Source organism: Tasmannia lanceolata, unplaced genomic scaffold, assembly GCF_043159265.1.
Source record: "Tasmannia lanceolata isolate RefF3 unplaced genomic scaffold, GAP_Taslan_0.1 ptg000019l, whole genome shotgun sequence".
NCBI classification, from domain to species: Eukaryota; Viridiplantae; Streptophyta; class Magnoliopsida; order Canellales; family Winteraceae; genus Tasmannia; species Tasmannia lanceolata.
Window position 1 is genome coordinate 5,534,340 of NW_027518696.1, and position 17,103 is coordinate 5,551,442.

At 37.7% G+C, this 17,103-nt stretch overlaps 3 protein-coding genes across 4 annotated transcripts; 2 read left to right on the forward strand and 1 right to left on the reverse strand.

Moving 5' to 3' along the window:
• Positions 1–439: 439 nt before the first annotated feature.
• LOC143853389 (bidirectional sugar transporter SWEET17-like) lies at positions 440–6,590 on the forward strand. Of its 2 annotated transcripts, none has more exons than XM_077363145.1 (6): positions 440–715; positions 814–850; positions 1,036–1,246; positions 1,345–1,506; positions 3,687–3,803; positions 5,982–6,590. In XM_077363145.1, the coding sequence occupies exons 1-6, from the start codon at positions 676–678 to the stop codon at positions 6,114–6,116; spliced, it is 702 nt and encodes a 233-aa protein (XP_077219260.1). In that variant the 5' UTR covers positions 440–675; the 3' UTR covers positions 6,117–6,590. The 2 variants fall into 2 exon arrangements, with proteins under 2 accessions (XP_077219260.1, XP_077219258.1); XM_077363143.1 differs by having other exon boundaries at positions 443–715; positions 3,684–3,803.
• A 4,738-nt stretch (positions 6,591–11,328) lies between these two features.
• On the forward strand, positions 11,329–12,015 carry LOC143852638 (uncharacterized protein At5g01610-like). The gene has a single exon (XM_077362135.1). The coding sequence runs from the start codon at positions 11,389–11,391 to the stop codon at positions 11,923–11,925; it is 537 nt and encodes a 178-aa protein (XP_077218250.1). The 5' UTR covers positions 11,329–11,388; the 3' UTR covers positions 11,926–12,015.
• A 4,131-nt stretch (positions 12,016–16,146) lies between these two features.
• LOC143852639 (late embryogenesis abundant protein Lea5-like) lies at positions 16,147–16,984 on the reverse strand. The gene is made up of 2 exons (XM_077362136.1): positions 16,825–16,984; positions 16,147–16,620 (listed from the first exon to the last, which is right to left on the reverse strand). Exons 1-2 carry the CDS (start codon positions 16,893–16,895, stop codon positions 16,383–16,385), a joined length of 309 nt encoding a protein of 102 aa, XP_077218251.1. The 5' UTR covers positions 16,896–16,984; the 3' UTR covers positions 16,147–16,382.
• Positions 16,985–17,103: the final 119 nt, after the last annotated feature.

Here is a 17,103-nt window from a genome sequence, read left to right on the forward strand (position 1 = left end):
TCTGCCCTATTAATAAAGGTTCATGTGGTATGCCGGCTATAGAGTTAAGGAAAAATAATGACTGCCTCATATTCAAAATACAAAAAGATCCATTGATTAAGTCTGTTCCCAATGGGCCCCACTAAATTTTCGGTTCCTATCTGCGTGTTAAAGTATAAAAGATAAATAATACCTTTCTCCAACCGCTTAAGCTTTTAGAGCTAGAAGTTGGGAAGTTAAAATGGTATCAGAGCTAAAGATCTAGAGTTGAAACCTCCTGGATAGCAAAAATCCACATGCGATAGTTGGTCCAAAGTGCGACCACATGTGCCACGTGCTTAAGCTTTTGGAGAACTTGATAGGTTAACAGTACATACGCAAGTAAAGGTGCAGTATAAACTTTTGTAAAGACTTCTTGATCTAGTTTTTGCTCCTTTTATTTAAGATCACGTTTCGTCAACGTTAAAGTTCTCCTCCCGTTTGAAATTATTATTCTATCTCTTGTTGTCGGTTAAATAGCATTTTATACACCAAAGAAGACCAAAATTGGATTAAAAAAACAAAACGATAGCAATCCTACTTTCCGCTTGTTGATGTTCCATAATTGCCAATGAACGGTTCAAATTCTCTCTCTCTCTCTCTCTCTCTCTCTCTGTTTAATAGACTGTCCTTTCATCTCCCATTCTCATTTTGAAGATGCAGGCACTGAATCTTAGTTTCTATGTGGGAGTCATCGGTGAGAAATTTTACTTAATTTCTCCATGTATAAAATACTGGATTAGAGTTTTATTTGTTGCCAAAGAGAAGCTCATGGCTATTTCATTCTTCTTCCAGGAAACGTGATCTCTGTGCTAATGTTTGCTTCTCCCATGTATGTATAGTAACTTCTCCTTCCAATATGAGAGACCTATTGTATTTTGAATGAATTGTAACCATGTTTGTGCTTAAAACTAATGGTATATATGTGTGTGTTTATGTGTGAAATGCAAGTGTGATCTTAGCACAAAACCATGATCTATGAAATGTTAAATACTAAGGTATTGAATCTGATTTCAGACCCACATTTTGGCGAGTAGTGAAAAGCGGATCGACCGAGGATTTTGAAGGTCTCCCTTATGTTTGCACGTTTTTGAGCGCATCTTTGTGGGTTTACTATGGAATATCAAAGCCTGGAGAGTTACTTGTGGCGACTGTTAATGGTTTGGGCATTGTTTTGGAGTTCAGCTATATTACCTTATTTCTCATATATTCGCCGCCTATTAAAAGGGTAAGTATAGCCGTTCAAAAAAAAAAAAGGTTTAAGTATTTCACCACCACCACCAAGGCCAGAATCATCACCATCATCTTTCTGTTTTTTTTTTCCAGATTAATGCGGCCATACTAGCGGCGATTTTGGATGTGGGTGTTTTAGGAGGATTGATTTTGGTTACGCATTTTGCTATGCATGGAGAGTTACGCATCGATGTGATTGGATTCATATGTGCAGGGCTGAGTTTTTTCATGTATGGTTCACCTCTTGCAGCCATGGTAAGAAGCTCTCCTTATACCCTTCACAATGTAACAACTAATCTAACTTTAAGGATGGTTACTAAAGATGTCAACAGAGATTTTGGGCCTCTTTGGATGCCACCAAAATGTGACTTTATTTGCAAAAAAGAAAAAAAAAAGAAGGTATTTTAAGTTGATCTTATCTGCAAATGGGACAACTAAGGCAATCATTCAAAGAAAAAAAAATGGGACTCCATTGATCACCAATCTACATTAGAGTGAGAAGACCCATCAGTCAAAACCCACCCATATATCATTAATCCCTTGTTATCTATGCATTGGTTCAATACTTATTCTTGGTGTGAACTGTTGTTCTCATTTATTGGAAGTATTTAATGTTGTTCTATTTCTTACTGGATTACTTATTTCCCTATGGAAATTCAATGTATGTTGAGTTCTCATTTCAGTTCATTTATCTTTTGAAATTTATCTGTGTTGCATGGATTATTTTGGCTAATTATTTTAGAGGAATTAGATAAAAGGCGTCGCAAACCCGGCAAACCATCTACATCATCACAAACCCGGCAAACCATCTACATCATCATATAGTATAAGACATTGCATTATTTTGTAAACTAGACTCGTATAAGTGGCCCATTTGATGTCATGTTATGTAAGTGTTTGGATGTGAATACGCAAAAAGAAATAGATGAATTCAAATTTAGTTTTAAGTTGTTATTATCTAAAGACAATTCTAGTTTGATGTAATTAAGAACCTCATTTATTTCTACTAGCTTAATATATTTTCAGTTTACCAAAAAAAGATGAATTCAGATGAGTACATAGAAAAGGACCCTATTTTTTCTTCGAAAAAAAAAAACCTACAAAAAGAAAAGAAAAGAAAACTTAAAGCAGGGGGGTTCAAGTTTTATTTATCAGGACCTTCAGTCTATGATAATATCCTTCTAAATAAGCCTTAATCATATCCTTTCCCTCTAATGTTACATAATTAAATTTCGAGTCCCCGACAGGTAGGGGTGTAAACGGATCGAATTCGGAGCGGATATGGCTATATCCGAATTCGATTACAGTAGATTCGACGGATATTTGATATCTATTACCGAATTCGTATCCGTCGGATATTGTTCGAATTCGGATATTATCCGTATCCATTTATCCGCTAAATTCGAACATTTTATTGCAGCACTTTATCTTTTTTCTCCTACTTATTCAAATGAATTTTCTAGACCCTAAAACTAGACCTCTACATTCTCTTCACAAAATTAACTCTCAAACCCTAAAATATATGAGATCTTCTTCTTCCTTTTAAAACAAAGGCAGAGACAGAGAGAGGGAGGCGATGGGGATGGATGATAGTGTTGGTAGTGGTCTTTGGGTTTTTCCTTCTTTTTTTTTTGTATATGATGGAATGGGTTTGGGTTATTTTGATGGAATGGGTTTGGGCTATTTTTGTTTTTATTTTATTTTTTCTAAAAAGAATATTCACTTTTCTTATAGAAACAAAAGATAGTGTGTCATTACTAAAAATAAATATTAATGATATTATTAATAATAAATAAAAAGGATTTACTTCTCGGATTCGGATGTTAAACGGATCGGATATACCATTTACCAGATTCGCATCCGCTAAGAGCCGGATATCTCATAAACGGATTCGGATAATATCCGCTTGAAATGGATTCGGATAATATTCGCTTTAAACGGATTCGGATGCGGACGGTAATCGAATTTCCAAATATCCATTTACACTCCTACCGACAGGTGCTATATTTAGGCAATGCCATCTTAATGGTGAGCCCATTAGATAAAGGTTTTGGATCATGATGTGGAGTGGGTGGCTGGGGTTCGATTACATGGTGTGTAGTAATGTCATCCCAATCCTGAAAATTTCATACTTATCATACTGTACATCAATTTACTTGAAAGACATGCATGTTTGGCAGCCGTGATTTTTTTTTTTCATGAAATGTTAGCGTATCCAGCGGTGGGAGACAGGTAACTAGGGTGGGAGAGGGTGAGAATTGGCGGGAAATAAAGGGGGGGGGGGGGGGGGGGAGGGAATAGTCCAATCAAAATAGAGTTTTCATTTGAACTTTCTACTTTACACCTTGTAATTTAAAATGATGGCTAGTTTCGTTTTGTTTGTTAGTGCTTTTGATGGTATAATGTTCTAACGCTTTTTTAATGTAATGCAGAAGACTGTGATAACAAGAAAGAGTGTGGAGTACATGCCTTTCTTTCTCTCCTTTTTCTTATTCTTAAATGGAGGAGTTTGGGCATTTTATGCGGTGCTTCTTAGGGATCTCTTCGTTGGAGTAAGTTCTTTGAACATAATTTTTCGTGTAATTCTTAGAAATAATTATGAGTCGATCACTGTATAAAAATTCCCCAAGTCAATCATCTATTTGTCAAGATCAACTCCTTATCAATTAATTAGGGGTGCAACTTGGGTTGGGTCAGGTTCAGCTTTTGCTTAAAAATGAATTGGAATCACCCGTCCTGATTTTATTGTAAAAGCCCAAACTGCTAAAAATCGACCCGGAGTTGCACCCCTAGATTTTATGCTCGCACCCCTAGATTTTATGCTCGATTCTGAGTTTGTTCATAGCAAGTCAATTTAAAACTCATTTGACTCGCAAGAGTTAATGAACAATTAACCGCGTAATCCATGACTTGCCAAGTAAACTCTTTTTACCTTCCCATGTTTTTGTCCCACTCCAAGTTTTTTAACACTGCTCTAAGCTGTAGAACATACACCAAACTGAATTTAGGGGTGAAATACCCTTTGGGTTCTTATCCACCCACCAAACATCCTCTTTGGAAATCGATTTTCAACTAATTAGAAGGGTGGTTGGGATATTTCGTTTCCCTAAAAAGCTTATTTATTTGTATGTCTTTTTCACGAATCACGACAGCCATTCCAACTACCAAGTCCCCACACCAAGCTGTGATTGACAGCCATCAAAATTGAAGTGGTTGGGAGCTTACAATCGGTTGTCATAATCTATGACTTGAGTAGTAGAACAGAAACAAAGCATTCAAATGGCTACGCATAAAATCATTTTAATCATATCATGAGAATATCCTTACGCCCCATCTTTTTAGATTGTGACAATCAATTGTGAGCCCCAATGCTCAAAACTAAACGTAAATTTGAGTCCAATAGTTTGGGGCTTATAATTGGTTATCATAATAGGATGGAGATTTTATATGATGTGTGTGCTTGAAGTCCAGTATTCTTTCTGATCGAACAGTGTGGCCCACTTCCTATGATGATCAAAACCGTTCATTAGTCGGGTCATATTTTAAATAGGTTGTACCTCGCAAATCATTTCCACAAGATGATCTTAACACTCTCATCTATAAAGGTTTCTCAAATGTGCAGTCGAAGGGTTAGGATCATCATATTTTTACAAGGTACATCCTACTTATGTTATGGCCGAACTAATGAATGGTTTAGATGATCGTGTGAAGTTCCCTCTGTACTTTAAAAAAAAATACTGGACTTCACACAGCAAATAAAATCTGGGATGGAAATATCCTCTTCGGTAGTAAGTTTTTATACAGTGAAAGGGGCATGCACTGCTGATGCAGCCCAAGAAGGACTAGGTCCGATGTGAATAGATGATCTGAACCATTGTAGATAGTCTGTGCCCGCATAGATGATCCTTAATCCTTCAATTTGTAGATATTTGTGGCCCCTTATTTTTTGGACGTGGTTGAAATGAAAACTCATCAAATCGAAGGGTTTATATCATCCAACGACACTCAATTTTGGGGCACAGCCTATCTACGTTATGTCACAAGAATGAATGGTTCATAGCATCCGTGCATATGGACCATATATATCATCCATGCATACTTGTAGTAGTGTCCACTCCAAAAAGTAGTGGACATGAAAGTAGACAACATTCTCAATTTATAGTTTGCAAATATGGTCCATGAGAGAGTTGCTGCTTCATTCTGTGGCCCAAAGTCCATGCAAATATGGTCCATGAGAGAGTTGCTGCTTCATTCTGTGGCCTAAGGTCCATGCGAGAAAATATGGTCCATGAGAGAGTTGCTGCTTCATTCTGTGGCCTAAAGTCCATGCGAGAAAACAACATGAATACTGAATTGCCTCTAAATATTTTCATCCTTTCTTGTTATTCTACTAGTGTGATCCAAATTGTTCATTTGTTGTGCCACAAAGCAGATAGGTTGTACACCATATATCATTTCCATATGATGATCCTAACCCTAGCTACGATAGAGGAGCTCACATTATCATAAAAAGATATACAGAGCGGAGGGATAGGATCATTCTATTGAGATGATCTACGAGGTACAACCTATTTCTGTCGTGGCCAAAAATTGAACGGTCTGGATAATCCTATGAATTCGGCCCCACTTTACTTTTTGAAAAATGCTGGACTTCACGCGCGCACAGCCTATAAAAGCTCGTGCTTTTAAAACCCTTGACTCTAAGATTTTGTTTTGTCAATTGTCTACAGGTGCCAAATGGGGTTGGCTTCTTACTGGGAACTGCTCAATTGATCCTCTATGCGATCTACTATAAACCGGAGGGGGCGAAAACTATGGTAGGGATTGAAGAAGCTCGGCAACGCCTAATCCAACAAAATACATGAAAATGGTGAGGATGCAAATAATAAGTAAAGAATCCTCTCCTAAACACCTATATTGTGCAGTTCTCCGAAAGCATGGTGCCTCAAAGGGTGATTGCATTTAGAAGACAGATTGAATACTTATACCCAAGTGATTGCACTATTGTTTATGTTTGTGTAATGCGTGGTAATGTTAAATTTTAAAGTGTATTTTTGGGTAGCTTTTATTTTATTTTTATTTTGAGAAATGTAGTGAGGACAAATATGTATTTTGTGACCATGGGCATTTTGGTCTTTTCCCACTACCCACCTATTTCAAATTCAAACCCTACGTGAAACTCTAAACCCACCACTTCCCTAAGCATTAAAGACTTGACTTTCCCATACCCACTACCACTTACCTAAGCCATTTTCTCTTTACTTTTCATTGACTAAGCCTATTGTAATTAACTTCATTTTGGTAGTGATTCTCCACTATCTATCTAGACTTCCATTGAAGCTCTTGTGTGCAAGCTAGTGTTTGAAGCTCTCTTTTATTTTCTCTATAGTTTTGAAGCTTTCTTATTGAAGCTTTCTTCTCATCTTTTGTTCTTGTGTTGTATGTTAATTGAAGCACATCTCTTTTGGTCATTATTCTTCTTCTACTTTGGTTGTTAATCTTGGGCTAGTGTAAACTTTGGTGTCACTATTTGAGAAGAGGATTTTCCGGTGTTGTGAAATCCGTCTTTCTCCATGGTAAAGATAAGGTTATTCTTTGCACTTATCCCCATTTCAAAGAAGATTCATTTCATATGTATTTTTTTTTTCACAATTTGATGTTACGTACATTGTCTTCCTGTGGAAATTTTTGATTGCTGAGCTCTTTGAAGTTTTGTAATTGCTATAAAATCTCTTTGCGCTTCTCTACTAAAAAGGAACAAAATTTTTGTGCATTGTTACTTTCCAAGCTTCACAAGAAACAAGAACCTTACTTGGAGAGGATAAGGTACTCTCTTTTTTCACATCCAGGGATTTGTAGGGGTTTTGTGTGGTTTTTTTTTTTTTTGCTGCAAAATACTATGTTTGGTTGCATGTGGTGTTTCAAAGTATCAAAGACTACTTACCTTGTCTCCTTGTTTCCTTCCTGTCTGGTAACATGGCATTCCAGCGAACTACTAGAGAAATTCAAACATAAAACCATCAAAACGGTGGCTTTTTGCCGGTGATTGATGCTTTTTCTCATTTTCTCTCCTTTTTCTCTCTTCTCTTTGTCTATATTGGTAATAACACTTCCTTCCACTACTAGTTATGGGGTTGACAGCCAAATACTTCTTACCACTACTCTACGAGGAGATTACTTGGACAGTCTCCTCTTTATTAAGTAAGTTTTTTTTTTCCTTTAAATTCACAACTACTTGGGATCTATCTTGAGACCATGTGGGTTTTCTAATGATGTTTTTTAAGATCAACTGTCTTAATTCAACTATCATGCACACCTATGTCCACCTGTAGGTCCCAAAAACTGCCTCTTACCATTGATGTTGATTTCAAAGGGGAACTCAAATCGGGGCCACTGGCTTTGCAATGGGAACTATAGGGAAGCGGAAACCGAATAGTCTAAAACATTAATCCTGAGCCACGTAAAACTTAAAAGCATCATTACATTGGGTAAGTTACAGGATTGATGCACGTATTTTCCAAGAAGACATTGTTAGATAACTCCAGCCCCCTTTCCCAGCATATCTAGTTATCCACGACCTTTTTGTCCTTCTCCTGCTGAAACTGATTATCTTTATATGGTGAAACTCCAGCATGGGGATGTAGAAAAGAAATAATGGGCCCCATATTATTGCTTAATCTAAGCCATTCAAAAGTGAAGCCCCACATAGATAGTCATGCATCATGAATCTTCTCCGTAGGATAATCATACCCTCCAATCTGCAGAGGTTCCTATGCCATGACGTCCATTTTATACCATCAGGGTAATGTAGAAGTTTTATGAGGGCCCATCTTATGAATGGTTTATGGAAGTGATATATTCGCCCCATTTTCTTCCCTGGGCTACCCCACTCTAGTAGCACACCCCACTCTAGTAGCATTATGACTACTCTTTTTACACTTCAAGGGTATGGTGTAGGGATAGAGGTATCAACTGATCTACTTTGGATCATATTCACCATGTCTTAGTCATGATCCGTTCAAACCCCTTATTCTACAAGAATCGGAGTATTCTTAACATCCTACGTCAAATATTGTCTCCGTCACCCTTCATTCGAGTGTTCTAGTATGTCCTACTTACATTGGACACAGTTAAAATTATCAGAAGATGGCAAGTGGGAGAAACGACTACAAGGGGAAGCAGCAATGACAACGGCACAGTGGGTTACTGAACATGGTGTCATTGGTTAAAGAAGCTGGGGGGTGTTGGGACAAATTGGTATGGTGGATGAACATATTGTTTATAGCAATGAAAGATAGTAGGAGAGAAAGAGAAGTAGGCAAGGCAAGCTGAAGCTTTCTCGACATTAATTTGCCCACCTATGCAAGTGGCTTCCATGGAAATAAGTCCTGAGGATACAATACCTACACAAAGAACAAGGGTTGGAACCGAAGTTCAAAGCAACCAGTATGCCCTAGAAAAAATGAGCAAATAGAGAAGAGTAGAAGAGGAGAAAATCTTCTCTTTTAAAAATGAGATCCCAAGCCTTAAATGAAAAGACATGGATGCACCCTTTCAAATTAAAAACACCATTTCATTTAAAATAACACCTTTTCACAACCAGTGTCTTTTAAATGGAAATATCATTTCACAAAAAGAAGTGTCTTTTTGAAAAAACTCAATTTTCTAAAATAAAATATTTTAAAAATATCAAACGGGACGCCGGGGCTAAAAGGGAGAGCGGCAAAGGAACCATGGAAAAAAAGAAAAAGATACAAGAGGAGGACATAAAACCATGCCTCTAACCGAACGACAACGGCACAATGGGTTCAGAACATAGGGTCAATGGTTAGAGAAGCAAACGAGGGCAACTCAAGACTTGAGAGAAATGAATGACAAAATACATAAAGATAAGAATAGTTGGAAAAATGCATTGGCTTATTTTTACTAAAATACCCCCAAAATAATACTTAAAATTACAAAAATTAAAGAGTAATTTTTGTAAAAGAGTATATTAAAATAGTTTTTATTAGATGTCTGGTTCGATCCGAAATAATTTTTGATCCTAGTAATATAGGAATGTGAAATGCGTGTCACGGTTCATTGTTTTGTGTCTGGATCGTGTCTGTTTAGTTGGAATTCAGATCATCCATTGGATAGTCTGGGTCGATTGCGAAGAATAAAAGGAAGGTTGGCGGTTATAGCATGGACGAGATGTCATCCATCGTTTCGGTTTGTATCAGCTTATGATCTTTGGGAAGGTTGGCGAGAAGTGTGCTTTAGTAGTGAGAGGGCTACTATCATTGTCCATAGCTGGGAGCCACCTCCTAATGGGATGCTAAAATTGAATTTTGATAGTGCTTGTTTTGGGAATTCGGGTCCGGCCGGGGTGGGAGGCTTATGTCGGGAAGATAGTGGCAAAGTGCTTTGGGCCTTTTGTGGTCCAATTGGAGAGTGTGATGCTACTGAGGTGGAAGTTAAAGCGGCTTTTCAAGGACTAAAAAAGATTAGGAGGGATAGTTTGAAGAACTTAATTGTTGAAGGGGATTCTTTAAATGTGATCCGATGGTTGAAGGGTGGCGTAGTTCCTCCTTGGAGATTCTTGGCTCTTTTTTGATGAAATGGAGGAAATAATCGCGGACTCAAATATTGAATTGAACCATGTTTGAAGGTCCACAAATGAGAAGGCGGATTTGTTGGCTAGGAGAGGGGTGGGGAGCGATTTTTTGAGATGGTTTGATCATCTTCCTCCTTAAGGTGTTCTCTGAGTTGTGCTCTTTTTCTGTTTCTTTTTTCTTTTTGTATTCTTGGGTTTTCCCTTCTTGGGGCCCCCCTTTTATTCAATATTATTTGCCATTTAAAAAAAAGGAATATAGCATTTCCCTTTAGATTACCTAATAACGTGGACCCCACTAGTTTATTTTTAAGGAGTTTACCCTGTAGAAAATCTCTTATATTTTCAGGAATAAATAAAAAAGTGACAGTCAAAAGAGGGTAAAAATAAAATATAGTATTTTTAGGAAAGACAAACTTAAGGGTTGAAAATATAGTATATTTTCGGAGAGCAATGAGAAATTTAAGGGCGCCCTTGCAAACAACCAGCCACAAGGCTGCACTATATTACCGAAGAGCATTTAGTACTCCTTTAATTTTATATTTTTCAATGCTATCATAAATGCAAGCTAGTGAGATAGTCCAATTGGGAAACAACTCCTTTTTGAAAGGGTACTCTTTGAGTTTAACGCCCTTGCAAAAAATCCAGCTACAAGGCTCCCTCATTGGGCCATCTCCCGAAAGTGCATTTATTACCCGTTTAATTTTATATTTTTCTATGCCATTATGAATGCACTTTGGGGGAGAGACAGTCCAATCCGGTCGCCCTTGTAGCCAGGGGGGAGCCAGGAATTTACACTTAGGGGGTGGACTAATTTACACTATAGTGCATTGGTCATTGGGGGAGGGGGCACTAAATGAGCAAAGCATGCATGCAGGTAGATACATGAATATAAGAGGGATTTTGCAAGTCATTTGTTGGGGGGGGTGCATGGCCCCCTCATGCTATATGTGCCTCCGCCCCTGCTCGTAGCTCCGTTTTGAAAGGGCACCCTTCAATGTAGCACTCTTCCAAGAGCCCAGCTACAAGCCTCCCTCTTGATCACCTCACCAAAGTGCATTTATTATTCATTTAATGACCATTGGAAACAAGATTTTACACATACTTTGATGAAAAAAATCTCAAAATGTGTGTAACAGTATAATAAGTACGTGTAAAATCATGCTTCCAATGCTCATTTAATGATGCTTAACTAGTGCCTTTTTCTATGTCATTATGGAGAAATTATATGATGCCCGACCGTTAAAAAAACAAAGGTGGAGAGAGAAAACTCCCCGCTCTAGATTTCCAATCCAGTATAAAGTAAAAAATGGTGGCTTTTGCTGGATCAGAAATCAAGGGTGGAGGGGAATGAAAATGCTTAAAATGGGTAAAAATATCAGCTAGTCAACTCTCTTCGTTGACTCTATGTTTCTCTGGTTCATCCACGAAGAAACACGTGTACACTTCCTGTATTTTAATGACCGTTAGAATCTTATATCTACAGAAAATCCCAAAACCATACCCTCGTTATCAAGACTACTTTTGAGAGAGAGAGAGAGAGAATGGGGATGCTTTCATGGCGAAGATCCATTACTGTAACAGCCTTTGTATGTGTTTTACTCATTACCATGGCGATTTTGGCCGAACCCAGATCAGACAGGGACATGTTAACAGCCTACGAAGTTCTAGAGGAATATGATTTCCCCATAGGAATTCTTCCTAAAGGTGCCTTGGGCTATGACCTAGATCGAATTACCGGAAAATTCTCAGCCTATTTGAATGGTAGCTGTAGTTTCTCCCTCGAAGGTTCTTACCAACTTCGTTACAAATCAACCATCACAGGAACTATAGCCGAAGATCGGCTTAAAAACCTAAAGGGGGTTAGTGTGAAGGTTCTCTTCTTCTGGGTCAACATAGTCGAGGTTTCGCGGAGCGGTGATGAACTCGAATTCTCGGTTGGGATCGCCTCTGCGAGATTTTCCTTGGACAATTTTGTGGAGTGCCCTCAGTGCGGATGTGGGTTGGATTGTATTGGCCTTGGGGGTTTTAAAGAGGGCTACAAAGTAAGATTTGGAAGACCCTTTGTCTCATCTTCTTAGAAGTTCTAGAATTAGTACTTGAATTGGGTTTATCAACGTCATCTGGATTGTTAACATGATGGTTTTATTAAATATAAGTTTCTTTCCATATGTGATTAGGGTTTGTTATTGCTCATGATTAGGGTTTGTTATTGCTTATGGTTTGCCAGTTTGGTATGGAAATATTTTGGTTTGCTTTATGGGGTTTGTGGCTAATAACTGTTTAAATGGGTGTTATGTTATAACTGTTTAAATGGGTGTTATGTTTATTGGAGCCTAAGTTACCAAAAGAAAAGGGGATAGTGGAAGAGGAAGGTATTAGGCAAGATATTTGGTAGGGAATTATCAGATATTAGGAGCTACTTATATAAGATTTGTGAAGACTATTGTGTCAAATTTAGCCACAAGGCCAATATAATAGCAATATTTTGGGCTCATGTGTAACTCTGTTATGATCTGGGATTGAATTGTTTCTTCTTTGTTTCCTCAGTAACATTTATCTTTCAATTGCTGAAGAAAATGTAAATGAGTTCTCAAGGATGAGAAAGGGGGGAGGGGAATGGAGCTAACTGTGAATGGGGAGGTGAAATAAATTTGTGGGTTTCATTTTTCTCTTCTTGCCATTTCCCTGAATCTGGGGAGTTTTCTTAGACTCATATTGATTAGTTTAATTGCTTTGACTAGGTTTGTGGCTAGCTATTATATATTGTTGCATTCAAGGATATTGTTTGAAAATCATGTCAGAGAATGCCTCCGGCAACAACTGGTTGATTTAATAAGAGTTTGGTGCTGTATGCTATAATTATGATTTTTAGTAAAGGGTCTTGCTTTTCCAATTTCATTACCCCTTCGGGGGGTGTAGCAGAGTGAGGTTTGTGTTCATTATAGTGGAATGTGTAAGCCGCGGCTTCCGTATTTGCTGTCTTTATTGTGAGTTTTGTTCTAGTTTTTAAGGCATACAAGTCAACAAATGGCATCAGGGACTGCTCATTGTTAAGTAGGAAGAAATGGGAGTAAAATCAAGAGATTTTGGCAGTTTGTGTTCCTGGAAAGTGTTTTGGAGATAAGAAGGTTTAAATGGATGAAAATCTTGCTATATTTTCAGTAATGGATAACAGAATCAGCATCTAGCTTTCTGATCTTAACAGGTGAGAACTGCATGAACATGGAGATCTTGTATGGAACCAGGTACGCTTGCATAGCCAAAACGTGGTGGCTTTGTGATAGTTATGTCTTATTGGTATTTGTTGTATTGTGGGAGTATTATAATGATTAGTTTTAATTGAAGGAGGGTTGGTTGTGCGTGATGGAGTCGTTATTGATGTTTGTATGGAGGTGGATAGAGAATGTTGTGTGAAATGTGTGTGTTTAGGAGAAGTTAAAATATGTGATTTGTGCGTTTTCTTTACTTGTTGAAGTTTAGAATCATTTTTAGAAGTAGAGTAAGAGGTTTGTGAAGTAGGGATTTGAACTGGCCAGGATGTTTGTGCTTGTGACATAACTTGAATCTTATTAATTGCTGGTGCTTTAGGAAAATCTATGGAAAAGGGCATGATATTTTGCAAATCAGATGGTGAGAGTGTGGGTGAAACCAATGTATTTTGAAGAATTTCATTAAAGGAAGATCTATGTGATGAAGAAGATTGGAGCAGGTGGAGTAGAGGAATTCGTTGAGCTGCTACTTGTGTGTGTGAAGATTGACAGGTAAGGAGGGGTTGTGATTGTGAACGATGAAAGGGATTTGAATGTGTTATAAATGAATGAGGGTAGGTGGATTGGGTTGTAATATTGTAAATAGAATTGTGTTTAGGTGTTGTGGGATTTGAATGTGTTATAAATGAATGAGGGTAGGTGGATTGGGTTGTAATATTGTAAATAGAATTGTATTTAGGTGTTGTGGTGGTTAAGGGTTGACTTGAAATATGTGTAGTGGCAGGAGGGGTTTCATCAATGGCTAGTTTGTTTTTAGTGATTAAATCTTGTACAAAATACTTAAAGGCAAAGCAGCTTTTTATGAAGTGACCGTGTGTTTTATGAAAAGGACAATATTGATCTTCATGATAATTTTTATGTTTAGGTGTGTTAGGATTTATTTTTGGATGTTGGATCATATTTTGGGAAAGTAAAGTGTGAAAGAGATCAGTGTTAATATTGAGTGGCCTAAGAGGTGGTTTTTCTTTTGGTATTTGATTAGGTTTGTTTAAGGTTTGATGGCATATATTGTTAACTGCATGTGATTGAGGGTGTATTTTAGGTGAAGGATCTACATTTGATTTAAAAGGAAATTCTTCACTAGTTTCAAAAGCTTTTTGAATGGCAATACCATGTTGAAGGACGTTATCGAAGGAAGTGAGGCAGAGAATAGAGATCTGAAAGCGCATTTTAGGAGCAAGAGCACGAATAAAGGTGGAAACGAGAAATGACTCAAGATAGTGGCCCAGTAGTTGGTTTGCAAGTGTTCTCCACCTAGAATAAAATTTGGGAACGGATTCGTCGTGTCTTTGTTTCGTATTTAAGAGGTCATCAAGTGTTATTTCGGTATCGATGTTATATGCAAAGTGATCGATAGAAAGTTGAGCTAATTGGGGAAAAGATGTCATCGATAGAAAGTTGAGCTAATTGGGGAAAGATGTCAGTGATTGGCTAGGTAAGTTTATAAACCAGTGGAAAGCAATATTGGTTAAACTTTGGGGAAATAGCTGTAGTAGAAGGACATCTTTATGTTGAATAGTCATGCATTTGATTAAAAATGACTTTAAGTTGAATAGTCCCACCGGGCGTGCCAAATTGAAAATTTGTATGTTTGTATTTTTGTGTATAAGAGTGATAGATAGTGTATAAGAGTGATAGATAGAGGAAATAAATGAGATAATAAAATAGATGAATTTTAATTAAATGTTAGGCATGAATATATAATAAAATGAAATAAACAATCAAAGGATAATAATAAAATAAGTAAATAAAAGGGGATTTAGTGCTTCCCTAGTTTTGTGATTCGCCCTTCCGATTGTTGATGGCGGAGTCGTCACAAACAAAGGGAAAATTATGGTGGGCCGCAAGAGGCCCTTGTTGAAGACCGGGATGGATGTCGGATGATTGGTGTGTTGCCCCGGTGTAAAAGTAATTGAAAGATGAAAAGAATTGTAGAGAAAATATGAGACCTTTGCTTTTCTTTTTGTTATGAAAGAGAAAAACAAAGGAATTCAATGTGGTGAGACTTAGATTGGAGAGTGGTGTTTATGTTTTTTTTGTGGTTGTAGGAGAGAGAATGAGCTTTTTTGTCTTCGTATTTTTTTTTTTTTTTTTGAAGACTTTTTGTGAGAGATAGAAGGAGAAAGATTGCTCTACTAAAATAAGAGAGTCAATTTTAAAAGGTGAGAGAGAAAGGCTAGTGTGTGTTGGCTTCTCAAAAGGTAAGCAAAGAAATTCGATTTTTTTTTAGAGAGAACATTTCCTACACACTTGTTTAGGTAAGTTACCTACACACTACCTTAAAATACAGTGGGGGATCACATTGTTTGGGTGATCCAAACAATTCATTTGAATGGTCCTCACATAGATAAGGTGTCCACAAAAAATCAGATCTATAGGATCATCCAAATCCTACGATTTGTGGAGATAAAATGGACGTGTATAAACCTTCACAAATTAGTCCATTTTTTGCCTCCATAGTTTGAATGGTTAGGATGATCCTATGGATCTGATTTTTTGTAGACACCCTATCTATGTGAGGACCATTCAAATGAATTGTTTGGATCACCCAAACAATGTAGGCCCCCACTGTATTTTAAGGTAGTATGTAGGTAACTTACCTACACAAGTGTGCAGGAAATGTTCTCTTGTTTTTATTAGAAGAGTCTCTTGTGTTAAAAAAGGAAAGTGAGATAAGTGGTATTATTTGTATTCTTTATTTGAATTTAAAATATTTTACTAAAATTTAGGTGTTAAGTGGTTCATTGGGCTCTACAACAGCACTCCTTACAACATTTATGCTTTTACTGAACATGGAAGCCGAAGTTCTTGCTCTCCACAAAGGATTGTCTATCTTTATTAACCAGATGGATGGCAGGTTGAAAGTAGAAAGCGACTCTTCAAATACAGTTCTGTGGACTTAGGGGAAAAAATCAAGGGTTCAGCTTTTCTTGGCAGAACCATAAGGGCCCAAGTCATTCGATCAAGGTGTTTTCAAGGCTATACGTCCCCGTTTCTGTCGAGACAAAAGTGGGACCCAATAACTCTCTCTTTTGATTAGCATAAGAGTGGCTTTCATTCTAGCATTTTTCATTAGAATTTAAGTAAAGATCGGTATCCATTGCCAAACGTACAAGCAATCAGGAGTTCAAAACTGAGAAGGCCAGGAAAGAAAGACACCATCCACCCTCTTTTTTGTTAGGAACACCCACCCCTCACTTAAATCATATTCGTAAAAGTAATAATCTCTCTCCCAAAGTGAAAGAATATATAGTAACAATAAATTCCTATTGACGGTGGGATTTGTGGGTCAGGTGCGTCTGACGCAAGTCGGCAACATCAACCTCAACGGCACCGTTTCCGGGCCGGTAGAAGCCCGTTTCAGGGTCCGGAACCCATGAAGCCTCTCCTCCTTCCTGTATTATAGATTTATCCTCCCCATTTTTTATAACTCCACCCCTTCTCGCTACACCTCCTCTCACCATGCTCGATACTCCCCCTTGTGATGCTGTTGAAACCCCGCGCCTACAAAAAAAACAAAAAACAGAAATGTTAAATTGGTGGAAGCATCTAAATTTATGGGGGAATTCAACATCAATATCGTCCTGTTAGAAAAAATCTGTGATGGACGAGTGGAAAAAACAAAAATAGGTGGGTGGCAATATCAGCTCCGCATAGTAAAAAAATGAAACAGAGAAAACAGAGAGAATCACAAGGAACTGATCTTACCTAGTAACATAAAGTGAGATTGAATCGGCAATAGCAGAGAGAAGATTAGAGTTGGATAAATAGCGAGCCATTTGAATGATCGAACGGTTGATTTGGGTTTTGATTTCTACTTATGATTGATGAGGGATTCGGGCGATGATTTTATAGAGGAGAGTTGGGAGATGAGGAGAAACGAAGGGGACGGGAACGCGTTAAAGTAGGCGTGTAAGGTTCCGAGACCTCTGAAAGAGCGACACGTGTTCGATAGAACATGAAGCCGTCTTTCTTTTGCCTAAAGTT

What these genes read in the sequence shown, in the direction of transcription:
- LOC143853389 (XM_077363143.1), top strand. Translation starts at nt 676, where the DNA reads ATGCAGGCACTGAATCTTAGTTTCTATGTGGGAGTCATCG. An exon ending in TTTCTATGTGGGAGTCATCG is followed by an intron (nt 716 to 813) that starts GTGAGAAATTTT and finishes TTCTTCTTCCAG; the next exon opens with GAAACGTGATCTCTGTGCTA. An exon ending in TTAGGGATCTCTTCGTTGGA is followed by an intron (nt 3,804 to 5,981) that starts GTAAGTTCTTTG and finishes AATTGTCTACAG; the next exon opens with GTGCCAAATGGGGTTGGCTT.
- LOC143852639 (XM_077362136.1), bottom strand. Translation starts at nt 16,895, where the DNA reads ATGGCTCGCTATTTATCCAACTCTAATCTTCTCTCTGCTATTGCCGAT. An exon ending in ATCTCACTTTATGTTACTAG is followed by an intron (nt 16,621 to 16,824) that starts GTAAGATCAGTT and finishes TTTTTTTTGTAG; the next exon opens with GCGCGGGGTTTCAACAGCAT.
- LOC143852638 (XM_077362135.1), top strand. Translation starts at nt 11,389, where the DNA reads ATGGGGATGCTTTCATGGCGAAGATCCATTACTGTAACAGCCTTTGTA.